The 16408-nt window shown below is 37.4% G+C and overlaps 1 protein-coding gene across 2 annotated transcripts in view; it reads right to left on the bottom strand.

Moving 5' to 3' along the window:
- Nucleotides 1-1641: 1641 nt before the first annotated feature.
- clock (clock circadian regulator) overlaps nucleotides 1642-16408 on the bottom strand; it is a 57545-nt gene continuing 42778 nt past the window's right edge. For both annotated transcript variants that reach the window (XM_008111683.3, XM_008111684.3), the window contains exons 17-22: nucleotides 16177-16266; nucleotides 14208-14366; nucleotides 12917-13123; nucleotides 11046-11251; nucleotides 9743-10094; nucleotides 1642-6776 (exon numbers count right to left, since the gene is read on the bottom strand). In XM_008111683.3, coding sequence (XP_008109890.2) covers nucleotides 6582-6776; nucleotides 9743-10094; nucleotides 11046-11251; nucleotides 12917-13123; nucleotides 14208-14366; nucleotides 16177-16266 — 1209 coding nt within the window. In that variant the 3' untranslated portion in view covers nucleotides 1642-6581. The remainder of the gene's footprint in view (nucleotides 6777-9742; nucleotides 10095-11045; nucleotides 11252-12916; nucleotides 13124-14207; nucleotides 14367-16176; nucleotides 16267-16408) is intronic.

The following is a 16408-nucleotide window of genomic DNA, read 5'->3' as shown; positions in this document are numbered from 1 at the left end:
TGTAGTTTCTTGCTGATGCCTCGCTTCTTGTGCATGGTGTGTGCCCCTTTGAATAAGAAATAGCATTTGGCTCTGAGCATTGGATAAGGGGGAAATGATTGCTGCCAAGCAATCGAAGGATAACTGAATAGACTTTTGAAGATACAAATACACATTTTGTGTAACTCATAATTGTTCTCACAAAGTACAAAAGGCCAGCTATGATTTGGAATGTAAGATTATGGAGCCGGTGACATTAGCTTTCAGCATCATTGGAGACTAATCCTCTAGATGACTGGGTTAATCTAGGACAAATAAAAGCAAAGTTCCCTGAAAGACTGGTTTTTCTACCTGAGTTGACTCCTTATGAGGAACATCCTTAGTTTTCAAGGAGTCACAGTATATTTCAGGGCTGTGACAAGTGCTCTTCAATAATTAATGTATATAGTGACACGTCCTGGGATTCTGACTTTGCACTGAGGTCATGAAGTGTGCCTCCAGTGGCTCAGTGTGTTAAAAGCACTGAGCTGCTGAACTTGGAGACCAAAAGGTCCCAGGTTCAAACTTGGGGAGCAGAGTGAGCGCCCGCCGTTAGCTCCAGCTTCTGCCAACCTAGCAGTTCGAAAACATGCCAATGTGAGTAGATCAATAGGTACCGCTCTGGTGGGAAGGTAACGGCTTTCCATGCAGTCATGCCGGCCACATGACCTTGGAGGTGTCTACAGACAACGCCGGCTCTTCGGCTTAGAAATGGAGATGAGCACCAACCTCCAGAGTCGGTCACAACTGGACTTAACGTCAGGGGAAACCTTTCCCTTTACCTTTTACCATGAAATGTGCAAGTGTTTCCTGTCCTGGTTTAATTATGGAGATTTCACACAGAAGGCAAGTGTGAAACCTGCTTGTTTTATGATGTCCCAATATTCTTAACCATTTGGTCTCTATGATTAAGCACTTATGTATATATTCATGTGTAAGTTGAGGTAGGGCCAAAATGATAGATTTCAATATGACCCTTTGGGAAATCAAGAGTCATTTCTGGATAGGGGAAAGCACCAGTACTGCTTCAGGTAGCAAGCCGCTGTGGCCAGTGCCACCATTTTCCCATCCAGGCAGAGAGTAGAGGGAGTTGGGCCTCCTTATAGGTTCCCCCAGAGTAGATTAAGATCTTTCCTTCTGACACTCTACTCGAGAGAAGGTGGTTCCTTTGTTTGGTAAGTGTCAAGGTACAGTACTCACTGACTTGTAGATAACCCAGGTTTAGAGAGTTTTTTTTTTTTTACTAAAATTTAACTTCTACAGACAACTCTGGTGCCTTGCCAAACTACAGGATTCCATAGGATGCAACCATGGCAGTTAACACGGAATTACTGTACTCTAGTTATGTAGTGAGGAAGGGCTCTAAGGTACTTCTGATCTTGTGTTGAATGGGAATGAATGAATGGGAAACAGCTTTATTTTGTGAATATAATACACCAACATCATCATGTGGATTCAGTGTGTTTACCTTGGTATCAGTTGCATAAGCAACTCCCACCTTGAGTAATCAAACCCCATCCCTCCCCATGCTACTTTTTTTGAGGGACTGTAGCATCAGACAGAATAAGACACAAAGATACCCAAGCCAGAAACATTACCATCACTGTAAAGCTACAAGAAGCAGAAATTTCAAATGATATATTTATTCAATTAAAAACTGACACTTGGTAATGATCACATGAACACTAGGGAACCATATCTACAGTTTCCTGATGTCAGATCATGAAAATTGCGCAGGTTTTCTACATATACAAATCTAATGCCAAATTTTAAAAATGCAAAACCAAGACGATGTGAAATCAACACTGAAAAGTATCCAATTAGACAATTTAAAAAATAAATACTTTTTAAGAATAAAAAACAGTTTCAAAGCAGCTGTATCTTTAAGAACCCCCCCCCCCCCCAAAGTCGTCCATAGATTTTGATTGTCTACTAGTGCAGCACCTCTCCTTAGAGCTGGGATCTGTGTATCAGGCAACACAGTATTTTGTTCATACACAGTGTTTCATTTTGCTTTTTGTGTTACTGGTAGAGATACATTAGCAAAATCATGCTGGCTGGCTAACATCCATGCGGATGAGAAAGCATGAAGCATAGCAACACAGACTGTAAAGTACTTGTTTATTAAAAGACAGAGGAATGTAGTGTTAAAAATATATATAAATATTGACAAACTACCCAGTTTCATAAGCATCCAAATTACTTTTTAAAAATTTCTCAACACCTTTCTCATTTACTGTTAAACATTCAACTTCAGAAAAATGTATACCACTTGATTTATTAAAAAAAGATTTCCAACTGTTTTTACTGGGGGAGGGGAGGGAGAATGGACCCTCTCTTCCTCCCTTTTAAAGTACATCTCCTTCCAGTCCTCCCCACCACATATGTTTTAGCAACATACTTCCCTGGGAGACAATGTATGAATCTGACATGCTAAATCACATGACACCATAACAGAAAACACATGCGTGCATACATACAACAAAATGAGCGTTCTCTAAGCAGACGACTATCATTGTGACTGAAGCAGTCTACTCAAGGCCACATCTGTAAACCCTCTACACATTTAATCCTAAGGACCACTTGAATCATGTCTTTAAGAATCGTCACAAGCCTCAGGATGATATCTCTCTGACAACTGTGCAACACAAAAAAAGATCTAAAATGCTAGGATGTGTGAATTTATTCATTAGATACCAAGCCAACCAACACTGAATGCCTGCATATTTAGCCTCAAAGGATCACCACATTGAGAAACATTTCCCAGCAATGCCTCTTTTTGACAATAAGTCTACATTCTGATTCCTTTGGACCCTCTATATGAACAGTTCCCTTGTCTAAAAACAAAAAACCCTCCAAATGAATATTCGCCTCCCATCATCATAAAGTGCTTACATTTACACACATCTTTTCCTCTACCCCAAATTAATATGATGCTCAAGTACGATGGATGACTACTGTGGAGGGACAAAAACATGGCACTTTTGAGAAACAGGCTTGACTTGCCAGTCTTTCCACAGCCAACAACATACATTTTGGGGGTTGGCCTCTTGATGAAGCCAAGGATCAGAGCAGATTCTTCTTTCTACTGCATTTTAAATCAGTTTCCTGTCCTGCCCCAAAATGTGGTTACCCTAACTATTAGTAATTCCAGTGATTCTTGGTACTGATCAGTCCTGTCCTTAAGCATCTAGCTGAATTAGGACCAGCAGCTTTGCACTTGTATGGATGCCGGGAAATTTTGTTACTGGTTGGCAGCAAGTGGGCAGCCTACACAATTGTGACACGCTGGAGCCGTAACACCAGCAAGTAAACTTTAAATTTAAAAAAATGGAAGGCATATGGAGAGCTCTGACTAGAATCTTTTAATATGTGTACAAATATAGTATATGTATATATATATATTAAATATAATATAAAAATATTTATACAATTCCCTCTAACATTTCCCAAGGCTCATCTCTGAGATTTATTTTCCCTTCCCAATATTAAAGCACACCTAACCCACAATTCTTTTCTTCAGCAGCACCTTGTCATACATCCTGTTGGCCTTGTTGGTTTTTTTTTTAGCACTAGTGCTTTACTACAATATTAACTAACAAATCTCCTCCCTCCCTTCCCCAAAATCAGGCACAGAGATTTGACTCTATTAAATTCTGAAAGGTGGAATATATTAATTCCTTCAGCACTACCTGGATAAGACAACAGTCCTACAGAAACTACGATCATGTTGACAGCACACCAGAGTCGAATCTTACATCTTATTTTAGTGGACATTAAATACAACAGAAGCAGCAGATTCTCTTTAAATATACCAATCATTAGAAACACCATGCTGAGAACATCAGTGCCAACATAATTTTAATATCAAAGGGGTGTTGTTGTTTTGTTTTGTTTTTTGGTTTGGCCTCTTTCACATATTGAGCTTCAGTAGAAATGTTTTTTTAAGACCTTACCCATTATTTTTCACTTTGTCACTGCTTCTCTGCCTTCGTAGTAATCACCCATAAAGTTTTTACTACAAATAAATCACAGCTCCTCAATAAACAGCCACAAAGGTTATTGTAACCAATATATGTCAGCTGTACTCTATATTTCCTCTTATAAATACTAAAGCTTTGCCATCCTTGCCTATAAATCCTATTAAAGCTCTCCCAATGTTTTACTAAGTGCTATACTGTTATGGTGGTGAATCAAATCCTACAACAGTTAAGTACAACAGTATCACTAAAGCACAAATCTTTGTTCTATCTACACAATGTAATTTGGAACAAGCAGAATGGCATGGTAGGACAAAGCTATTTAATGTAGGTATTTCCTCACAGTATGTGCTTCCTACACTTTGGACTAATTTAGGGAATGCCACAAAGTCCCTTTCAAGGTTATAACTACAAGGGGTTCTAGATACTACTCATGCCTACTATTTTCTGGCCTTGGAAAATAGTCCAACTCTTTGGTTTTTCACTTCTTAAAACCTCTTGTCTTTTTTCTGGTGGTGATTATTGTGTCCATGTGTTTTCAGGGGAGAAGGGAAACATGCAAGTGTGTAGCAACTGTCAGTCCCCAACCAGAATGGGACTTGTTAAGTCAACAGGTATGGATGTACTCAATTTGGAACCCACTAGAAAATAAACTCAGAGAGAACTGCTCCTATCATTTGCTACCATGGCATTCCCTTCATTGCAAGCTTTGTTCACCCAGCACTACATTCTTAGCATCTCACTGTACTTTGGTTATGTTAATAAAGCTCCTCTATAATATTCTGTCTTTCTTGACTTGGACATTTCTTCTTCATAATCATATTCTTATTTCTAATCTATCTCTGTATTAAAATCCATTTTGCTTTGCAGATGTGATTTTTAAAACTAGTACCATAAAGCTACTCAATGTTTATTTTTTAATGTACAGAATTTCTGTTGGATCTTTTTATTATCTTTATGAAAAGAATTTGCTATCTGAAGTCTCAGCGTCACAGAAGCTGCAGTCCTAATTATCTCTTACTTATAGTTTCCATTAAATGTCTGTAAAATGTGAGCTGCTTTACAAAGTGGTTATATTAATTACTATTCGCTTCTCTTTTCACCGTTTAAAAGAACTTAATTTCTTATTAGATGAATATATAAAAAAGTCATGACATTATGCATATCTGCAAACTTAATGGTTGAGAAGCAAAATGTCAAACTTAAAAAAGTTCTATGAGCATAAAAATACATGCACATACAAATACAGTAGAGATACAGCTATATAGAATGTTGTGTCAACAATGTACTAAGACTTCAAAAATAGTCATAAATTCAATATGATGTGATCACCTGAATCAAAATCAAGGCACTATGGGGTTTTGTTTTGTTTTGTTTCAAATGACCCTGAATCATTTTCCGATTAAATGAAGGTCATAATTTTCAAAGGAAAATAAAAAGATTCCAACAAATTCTGAAGTTATGTCTCTCATCACAGAGAAGGTTAAAAAGTGCCTACAATTATTAAATTCAAATATATTATTGTGCAAATTACTCCTACATTTGAGACATTCTTGTAAAGTACTTTTATATTTTTAAACCTTATTTTTTACATAAATATTTCCAACTATGTATCATATCAAAAGATAGCTTTGGAGAAGCAAAATTCCAAACCATCTACAACAGAGCAGTGCAAATTCCTATTTTTTTTCCAAGGAAAAAAATTATAGTTATTTATGAAATGACATATGATATTTGTGAAACTGAATGCCTTGAACCCTCCACAGTTCAAAGAGTTTCATCAATAATTTAACTTCAAAAATTCCACAAACCAGCACACTATAACCCCATTGAACAAACCATGACATCACACATAAACCACAAAGGAGAATTGTGCCCACATTATAGGTGAGAATAAATGATGGCGCATGTTGTTGAAGACAAACAGGAATAACAGATGAAAACAGCAATCTGAGCATTGTGTGAAAATTAGGGGGAAAACATACTCAAACCCAACAGTTTCATGCATCTTATAAAATATTCTGCTCTTTGCTTTTTATCCAGACATATACACAGTATTTTACAGTATCTGTACAATAAAGATTGATTCCACACAATATTTTGAAAATATTTACTGTCCCATAATATGAAAAAATTAACTCTGACTTTTTTGGAGCATAATTGCAGGCAAACTAAAAAAAATCCCCAATAAGCTGTCGTAGCAACAGCATGTCCATTGTAACACTTAATCTGAGAAGTGTTTGAAACATCATAATATTTTAAGTGCTCTGTTTAGTCCACTGAATATTTTGAGACTTGATCAGGACAAATTAATACATGGCAGTACATGACTTTTGAAGGAAAGTGAAATACAGACGCTGGAGCAAAGGAAGCCACATCCTTGTCTCCAACATTTTTCTGCATTTATATCTACTGTACCTCCAACAGCATTTTGCATTATATTCCTCAGCAGACACTTTTCGAGCTGTAAAGATAATACTAAATAAGGGGCTTCTGCAAAGTCTGTAGACGTCTCTCTCATACACACCAGTGCAATTTCTAGTGGGAGAACCTTGGGTTTCCTCCCAGAAGGCTACCTTCTTGCTACTGTGGTTGGACTTTGGAAGCCTCACTCATGCTGTCACTTCTGTGCCTTGAAATCTGCTGCTGCTGCTGCTGTTGTTGCTGCTGTGACTGATGTTGCTGGTGGTGTGACTGTGTAAAAGTGCTTTGTTGTAGAGGAAAAGCAGCAGAAAGAATAAGCTGAGTCGACTGATTCCCATGAAGCAACCTGGATGTCTAAAACACACACAAGGAAGAATGAGGTATAGTTACTCACCATGGATGTTCATTCTTGGAGGTGCAGAGGAGAGAACCATTGTATTGAGGATCGTATCCTTGCACCAGCTTCAAAGACAGGAATCACATAATTTTATGCTATTTCTGTTTACTCCCCCTCTCCACTCTCCTGTTTAAGCACAAAGCCTTGCCAAAGAACTCAAAAGTTGAGAACAAGCATACGTGTCAAGAAAAGGAGACAAAGCAAACAGCTGAGGGTCAAAAATATCCTTTAACCCACTCAGACATTCACTACTTTTTGTAACTGTGTTTATTGTTGCAATCAATATATCCCCCTGAATTCATTGTAAACACTGGTGCTACAAACTCAAAGAAATCAGTTCATGTTGCCAAAATCTTGGAGCAGGAACTGTTTGAATGTCCCACTTGCTGTAGGTAGCAGAGACAACTCTATGTCAGATCTGTACAGCATATGGCCATGGGCAGTCAAAAGAAGCTACCACCCTCACCAAGGCAGGCACCTTCTCACTTCATCCCTCCCTCCTCTCTTTCTTTCGTCTATCTTGAGTTCTCCTGGGCTGTGCTGCCATTGGCTTAGTGGCTCCATTCAATAACTTGGTGCATTGCTGCTACTTGGCTGGAGTGCTTCCAAAGTAGCAGGGGTGAGTGGGGAAAGTGGGAAGGGGCTTTTGACAAAAATGTGGGATGGGAACACTCTATGGGCTGCTTTGGTTGATAAGTGCCCTCTGGAGGCCGGAGCCATGCTGAGAGGCCTCTTAGGGCCAGCTGGGGGCTATTGGGGCCATGGGAGCCACAGGTGCTGGCAAAGCATTGAAAGACAAAGAGGAAAAGTTAGGAGAACCAAAAGGGAGACAAGATGGAAAGGGAAGGGATAAACTGGTGGTCATGTGAGGAGTTGAGTCAATCAAGATTGAGTGTGGAGGGAGAAGAGGAATGGCCCAAAGAAGTTTGGCCTATTTTAATTTTGGCCCCTTACTACTGCCAAGTTGTGCAGGCTGTAAAAGTCATTTTCACTGAGGGCTACATCAGTCTTACGGTTGCCTTCACAGGGTCATTTGTAATTGTAAGACTGTATAAATGTATCTATGTTGCCTGCAGGCCTTGCGTTTGACACGTGTGCTCTATGTAGACCTAAACAGGAAACTTCATGTGGCAAAAAACAAGGAAAAGAGGTAGCTTTTTGAAACATCTCTCACCATAAATAATGCACAAAAGCTGGAAAATCACATATGAAGGTTTTTGAACAAGGTGTTTAGAATTCATTTCAGTTATAGAATTTGTTAAACTCTGATTTAATTGTTCCAAATGTGGTTACATTTTTATCCATCTTAAATCGTTCAGTAATGTCTATAAGCAAACCACAGAATGGAACAAGCCTCCATCATTAACTGTTCTATCATTTTTAACCTAAATTGATCACACTATCTAATGGTAGCAAATCTTTCTAGGTCAGCCAGTTTTGTTGTAAAGAAATTCCTCCTCTGAACATTTAGTGTGGTTGGTAAAGACTGAAATAAGAACATAATTTTTGGCAGAACATTCATCTTATTGAAATCCTACCCATAAGTGACAGTTTTAGCCCATTCTACCCTTGCAAGTCTTTGGATTCATTCCATATTTTACCATAATTATCGTTGAATAAATTGGAATTCTTGGAAGAGGTATTTACTCCCAAATATTTAACTTTTCAAGCAACCTGGACACCTCATTTCTCATTTTGATTTTTATGTTTCTCTTTGGTCATATTCTTAGAACGAGTTTTCTCCTTGTTAATTTTAAATCCTACCAGTTCTCTATACTACCTCAGGATAAAGTTCAAGATCTCACCAATATGCAGAAGGTCTTCAAGAAAAAAAATCATCAGCAAATGCTTTCAATTTAAAACTTTGTCCCTTTATATATACTATTTTAGTATCCTTTTTGTTTTAATTGCTCTATTTAATACTTCTATCACCATTCAAAAGAGCAATGGTGAAAGAGGACATCCCTGTCTGATAACTTTCTGTATTTTTCTTGTATTTTTTGGGACTGTCCTTCAGGGGAAATTTTATTTTTTATAGTAAACTAAGAAAAACTGGAAAATATTAATTTTTAAAACCCACACATATTAACAATATAATTGACTTTCCCCTATTCAAGCAAAGGTAACTGCCAAAATATTACATACATTTCTTGTTCTACGTAATTGCATTTCAGATTCTGCTAAATATAAACTAAAATATTTAAGATTAATATATAATCACAAGTAATATTTGTATCAACAATTTATCAATTTTAACTAGCATTACAATTCTTATATTTTTTTGTAAACTCATCTTTAGATTGCTTTAATATTTCCCCAAAGTTTATTCCTTTTCAATTTAAATGAATTCAGATTAATCCTATCTTATATTATCCTCCCAATTTTACTTCTAAACTAGAATAATTTTATTGTATTCCAACATAATATCTTGTTATATTCCCTCCTTCATCTCAAATGTCCCACTTGCTCACAGATTATATTGCTATCAGCAGTTTAAACAATTTGTCAAAATTCAATTCCTGTAAATTCATATTTATATTTCATTTTTGTTTTTCTCATTTCATCAATCTGTACTTTCTGTACTTTTTATGGTCTAATCAATTCTCCATTGACCAAATCTGTCTGATTAATTTGTGAAAGTTTGTTTCAAATTTCGTCTCCAAAATGACCTATATAAAAAAGATGAAGGCAAATTGTCAAAAGCATTTTCTGCCATCCAAAAATATCGAAGTCATTTGCTTATAGGTCTTATAGTATTCCAACACATCTGTGCTGTCACTTAGATATCACTTTGGACCATTGCAAAGCAAAACTTGTATGACAGCATCTGTCACAAGAGATATCTTCCTATGTATGTTTTCTGGTAAGCAGTCAATCAGCACATTCAATAAGCTCATTGTATGGGACAAACATGTGGCTTTACCTGCAAGAATTGTTGTGGATGCTGACCCAACTGTGTCTGAGCTGGTTGCTGAACAGTAAGTTGTTGCTGTTGTTGTTGCTGTTGTTGCTGTTGTTGTTGTTGCTGCTGCTGCTGTTGTTGTTGTTGTTGTTGTTGCTGCTGCTGCTGCTGTTGTTGCTGCTGCTGCTCCTGCTGGCTTTGCTGCTGCTGTGTTATTGATAATGTCTGTGGCTGTTGCTGCTGTTGCTGAGCAGCGAAAGTGGGATAGGCAGTCACCACCTGACCCATAAACATAGTACTTGGTACCATTACTGCTCCACAAGCTACAGGGGCAGTGACTAATTTTGTTACAAGCTGCTGACCTTGAGAAAATCTGTGAACAGAAAGGTGCATCAGTTCTACCCTCCAGGTACATTAAACAAGGTCAATAAAAATTCATTCAGGCTTCATTCCATGTCCTGGGCTCCATTATCCTGGCACCTTCTTCCCAATATCATTCGGCCTGTTTGTATTTATTTTGCAAGTTTATGTATGAACAGAAGTATTTTCATCGCAATGAATATGACAAATTTAAAAAGCTGTAAAATATTTAAAATATAACAAATCAATCTGCAGCACCTCTATAATCAGAAGTTTAAAAGACAGAAAAAATAAGATCTTTACCTGGCACAAGAAAGTTGTGACAGTATGTGATAACCAAGCTTCCTTGGAGAGAGCATCTCAAAGATTGGATGCCTCGAAGGTCTTGTTAGTGAATTTCTAAGAGAAGAAGCTGTTTGGATTGCAAAACTCTGCAATTCAAAAAGCTTCTTCTCTTAGAAATTCACAAGCAAGACTTTTAAGGTAACAGCCAATTATTACATGTTTTACCCAGCAACTAGCATATACAGATGTATTGTCTACTTGGGAGAGTTCACTTAGCCATTGCATTGACTACTCCCATTATTCTCGCCCTTCTTCTTCTAGTTTGTTTACAAGTGAAAGACACTCAGAACATAAACTTAAGTGTAAAAGAAAGAATATCTAGTAATATTATTCTAAAAGGAGCCATTATATACAGCAGCAGTGCACTCAGTTGCTGAGTGATTCTGTTGCAGAATTATGACACCTAAATTGTCAATACCAAACTTGCAAGAAGCTAGCAGTATCTACATACTTGGAAGAAACATAAAAATTACATACATAGAAAATTATATAATTAGGAAGAAAGAAATCACAGGGAAAGACAAGGTAATGAGAAGACAGAGCAGACTGGCACAATGAACAGGAGTGCTCTACTCTCAGCACTTTTTGTTGCAGATCCCGTTTGTCTCTCAACGCCCACCTGATTTGTCTATCTTGGCCAAATGTAGTAATAGCAGTATTCTGGTTATTAGTCTGTTGTAAAGTCGAAGGAATCTGGACTACGTTGCTTGGAGCTGGCTGGGAAATCACCATAGTATTATACAATGGGGTTGATAGCGCGTTCTGAGATTGAGTAGCAAGAGAAGTCTGTTGGCTGTGCCCACTGAGAATGGCTTGTTGACTATGCTGCAGAAAGAAAATATTTTGATCAACAAGTTGAATGAATCAGTATGAATACATTCGTACATATGCAGACATACCACAAACCATAAATAATAACTCCCAGAATCCTCCAATCAGCATAATCCTCCAATCAGCATAACCACAGAGAGAAACATTCCTGAAACAGGTATTAACAACTGAATTGTTTGTCTTTATGTTATCTTAACAATAAGAAAGCTTAAATCTTTTTTTTATTCTGAAAAGCTCACACTGTCAAAGTTTGGCATTTGTTATTTACAACTGCAACACAAGAACAGTTCTAAAGAAAAATTTAATTGAAAACTATTCGTAATAGTTGTTGTTTAATCAAAATTATCGTTTCTACATGTGAAAAAATCACCTCTAGCTTTCAAAAATATAAAAGACAAGAAGAAAAAAGGAACACATTATTCACTTTCTAATACAAGTTTTTAACAGCTTACCGAAACAAGAACTTCTCTTGTATGGCATTACATGTCACAAAATATTATCCTAAGCACTGACCCCTCAATTAATGTTTGTACCATGCCAACAGCACTGTATCACTACAGATTATGGTATACCTAAAGGCTCCCTGTCAATTCTTCCCCAGAACAGAAGCTTGTTTACTTCTGAGGAACTTTGTCTCATCAGTATTTGGGTTTTTCTAGACTCTGTCTTGTATTTGCCTAACCACCAAGCTGATTTTCTATAACAAGCAAAATCCACCCAGTTTCCAAAGAAACCAGACTCACTAAGAAAATCCAACAAATGCTACGTTCAGCAAAGGACAAGAGGGATCCTCTCACGTATGCAGGAGTCTGCCATATACCATACAGCTATGAACAAGTCTACATAGGGACCATCAAATGCAGCAATGCCCAAATACAAATCAAGGAACATGAAAGGCACTGTGCAGGCTAATTTAACCAGAAACGTCAGCCATAGCACAGCACTTGATGAACCAACCTGGACACAGCATATTATTTGAGAACATAGAAATGCTGGACCACTCTCACAACCACCATGTCAGACTACGCAGAGAAGCCACTGAAATCCACATGCATGTGAACAATTTCAACAGAAAGGAGGAAACCATGAAAATGAACAAAATCTGGCTACCAGTATTCAAAAACTCTAAAATCAGGAGAGTAAATAAAGAACAACACTCAGAAAACAAGAGAATTCCAGGCAGAAAACAATTAGGGCCAGCTAACACCGCCTAACAAAGGATTCCCCCAGGCAATAAGCAGCCAGTCCTTGAAGCTGCAAAGCCATTCAATGCTAATCAAGGTGGCCAGTTGCTACATTAACACTTGCCTCAACCAGACAAGTTCTTTCTCCCACCCTGGACTTTCCACAGATACATAAACCCCTCTTGCCCAGTTTTCAACAGACCTCACAACCTCTGAGAATGCCTGCCATAGATGCAGGTGAAACGTCAGGAAATAATGCTTCAGGAAAGAATATGGCCATGCACCCTGGAAAACTCACAGCAACCCAATAGTTAAGCTTTGGCACATGCATCACACACTTGCATTTTCTTTACAGAACGGGAAACTCTCAAAGGCAAGGCTCCACACCAGCCTCCCAGGAGACATTTAGTATCCATTGGCCTATATTATATAGAGATATAGATAGTCAGACAGACAGCTCAACCAGCTTAGTTACCTGTGCAGCAGTATTCTGAAGAGGCTGTTGTTGAATCATGTGCTGACTACCAATATGCCCAGTGTTTAGGCCACCTTGGATCTGATTAGTTTGAACAACTTGACCTTGCATGTTTATTGGTGTAATCTGTTGAATATTTGATGGGTTTCCAGAGGTCAGCTGCACAGAACCAAAGTTTAATCCAGGAGTTGGCTGCGGCAAGAACATCTTTCAGAGGAAAACAAAACACATACCAGTGTTTAAAATATTACCAATCGCTGAGAATATAATTTTTTTAAAACAACAACTCTGAACTCTTAGGGCTAGAAGACGTACACATGTTATTAAACTGTCTAATAATATTGTTTGTCTGAAACATCTCTAGTACACCAATGGACACACGAATCTTAAGCTGCAACCCTTATCAAGCTTACTTGGAAGTGAATTCCACTGAACTCAGTGAGACTTACTCTTGAGGAGACAGGTATAATTTTTTTTTCATGTCAGGAGCAACCTGAGTTGCTTCTGGAGTGAGAGAATTGGCCGTCTGCAAGGACGTTGCCCAGGGGACGCCCAGATGTTTTGATGTTTTAGCATCCTTGTGGGAGGCTTCTTTCATGTCCCCGCATGGAGCTGGAGCTGATAGAGGGAGCTCATCCGCGCTCTCCCTGGGTGGGATTTGAACCTGGCAGCTTTCAGGTCAGCAACCCAACCTTCAAGTCACAAGGCTTTTATCCCCTAGGCCACCGGAGGCTGGTGTAATAGGCACCTATGATATTCTGGAGAAAATCATGAAATTCTAGATTTAGCATACTGCATATCCTGTTAATGACAGAATTTGCAATATTAATTTTACAGATACAACACTAGTTAGTAATATGAAATATAATCTGCTCTCCACATTTGCTGGTTTGACATTTGATTAGTCATGGATTTAATCGGTTTTTTTCTCTATGAATCTCTAGGTCCTCTAGTCAATTTCCACAGGAAGTTCCCTGCACAGTCATGTTGGACGGACTAGAGATTCCCAGAAAAGTGTTCTCTCAGGTTAAAAAAATATCTTTTTTACTCAGCTTTTTCCACATGCATGGGGGTCCCTTGTCCCTAACAATGGCAAATGTGGAGGGCTGACTGTATTTCAATGGAATGTTATTAAAGTTTACTGAATTAAATGGTATAGCATAAAATGTTTTCATGTATGCTTCATTTGCTAAAACTAAAGCTCTTATTTCCTCTTGCACTCACATGTATACACATATGCACTAAGTAAAGAATTATTAGTCTGGGTGGTATTTGCGAAGCTTTAACCAACCTGGAGGCCTTGACCATGGACCATTTGGAGTTGTTCCTGAATCTTACGCAACTCTTCCTGTTGGCGATGAATGTTTGCTTCTATCATCCGTGTTCTTTGTTCCAGTTGGTCCTTTAAGTGTTGCATAGCTCCTAGTTGAGCTGAAAACTGAAGCATTGGCTGCAAAATAACATTTAAGCAAAATACAAGTTTTGATTTTGTAACCAATAGGATGTAAGAAAAATAATAATCTGCTATACGAATATCCTGCTAATAACACACTACATAATAAAACAATTTAAATTTAGAATTAAAACTAGAACTGTTGAACCAAGAGAAGACAAATCAAATAATATAAGGGACTTCTTTTCAAGATCACAGTTGTACAAATCCGTAGCAATACAATAGTAGGATAGAATTCCAAAATAGGTGTCCTTGCTTAAGCAAATGCATCCACCTATTACATTATGTAACATGATTTTTGTTCCTAGGTTATAAATGTCATTTCCTAATCGGTTCTATCATAAAACATGGGAAAAAGTTTAATAAACTGCAAAAATATTTTGCACATTTATAGCAAATTTATAGCACATTTTGCTATGGTTTTTCAATGAATGTCTCATAATAGAGTCTCAACCAATTTAATATAGTTTTTGGTAGCCACAAAAACAATGTTTCTGGAGTATAAAAACTACTGTAAGTTATACTGTTTTGGTCTGTAAGTACCAAACAATTAAACAGGAATTAACATTTTCAAACCAGGAACAGACATTCTTTCAAATTGTCTAGCGTTGTCTATGGGATGGAGATCTAGTTAAAATCATACAATTTTGGATTTGACAGCACAATATGGAAATTATTACTAATTCAGCATTAAGATGTTCTAAAAGCAATAGACTGAAAACCATAATCGTCAGTGTTCAGATTAATAGTTTTAACCGCAATATGCATCAGATTTCTTTTTCTTTCTGTTCTGTGATAGGCCCCAAGTGACCCATGTGTTTTTTTTTTTCAGGACTGAATCATATAAATTCTTAGTTTTGGTTGAGGGTCACAATTCAATTAAAAGCAGAAAATACTGGAATGATTTTATACACAGGACAGGCTAAAAACATGTTTGCAAGGATATGGGGAGGAAAATCAATAACAGAAAGGGGAAATAATTTTTTTAAACCTAAAACTTATAATAATTTCAGAAAATGTAAAGATAAGAAGCAATGCAGAGACAGTGAAGGAAGACCTGAACTGAAGGTTAATAAGGATAAGAGGGAGCAAAGATGGTTTGATTTGGGCTGACACATAAGGAAGAACTAGGACCAGAGGCTTTAATAGGTTAAAGCTATATGGTCATGAAACTCCTGCCTGACCTTAGTGGCAAAGGTCATTAATCCATTTCTCCTGCAGTCTGGGAAGCAGATGTTAATGCCAGGTTATACCAAACAACATACAGTAGAGTCCCACTTATCCAAGCTAAACGGGCTGGCAGAACCTTGGATAAGTGAATATCTTGGATAATAAGGAGGGATTAAGGAAAATCCTATTAAACATCAAATTAGGTTATGATTTTACAAATTAAGCACCAAAACATCATGTTATACAACAAATTTGACCGAAAAAGTAGTTCAATACGCAGTAATGTTATGTTGTAATTACTGTATTTATGAATTTAGTACCAAAATATCACGATATATTGAAAACATTGACTACAAAAATGCATTGGATAATCCAGAGGCTTGGATAAGCGAGGCTTGGATAAGTGAGACTCTACTGTATACATATATGTCTTCCATCACACCTTCTGTTCTGATCAGGTAATTAACACACAAGGACATTCTAAAGATACCAATATAAATTAAACCATCAGTTTCAGTTAACTCCAATTCTGTCCAAATGCAACAATTAAATCCCACATCAAATAAATATTCATTTCTGGTTCCCTGCATGGAAATGTAATCATATTTTAAATATGCAATTCAGATTAAACTCCTACCTGAGACATTCCTTGCTGAATCTGCAAAGTTGCAGGCTGAGGCATCATTGGCTGTGCTAATGGCTGTCCAATAGGTTGTGAATTTATAGACTGGGGTTTAAAAAGATATATACATAAGAATAAATAGCAAGTCCAGGTACCACCATGGCTAATTACTTTTTTCTTTAAAAGGAAACAGAATCCCAAAATATAGTGTGGGGGTAGAGGTTAGAAGAAGTTTTCCTTTCCTCTG

This window comes from Anolis carolinensis, chromosome 5 (genome assembly GCF_035594765.1).
Source record: "Anolis carolinensis isolate JA03-04 chromosome 5, rAnoCar3.1.pri, whole genome shotgun sequence".
Taxonomy (NCBI): Eukaryota; Metazoa; Chordata; class Lepidosauria; order Squamata; family Dactyloidae; genus Anolis; species Anolis carolinensis.
This window is presented reverse-complemented; position numbering and strand designations above follow the sequence as displayed.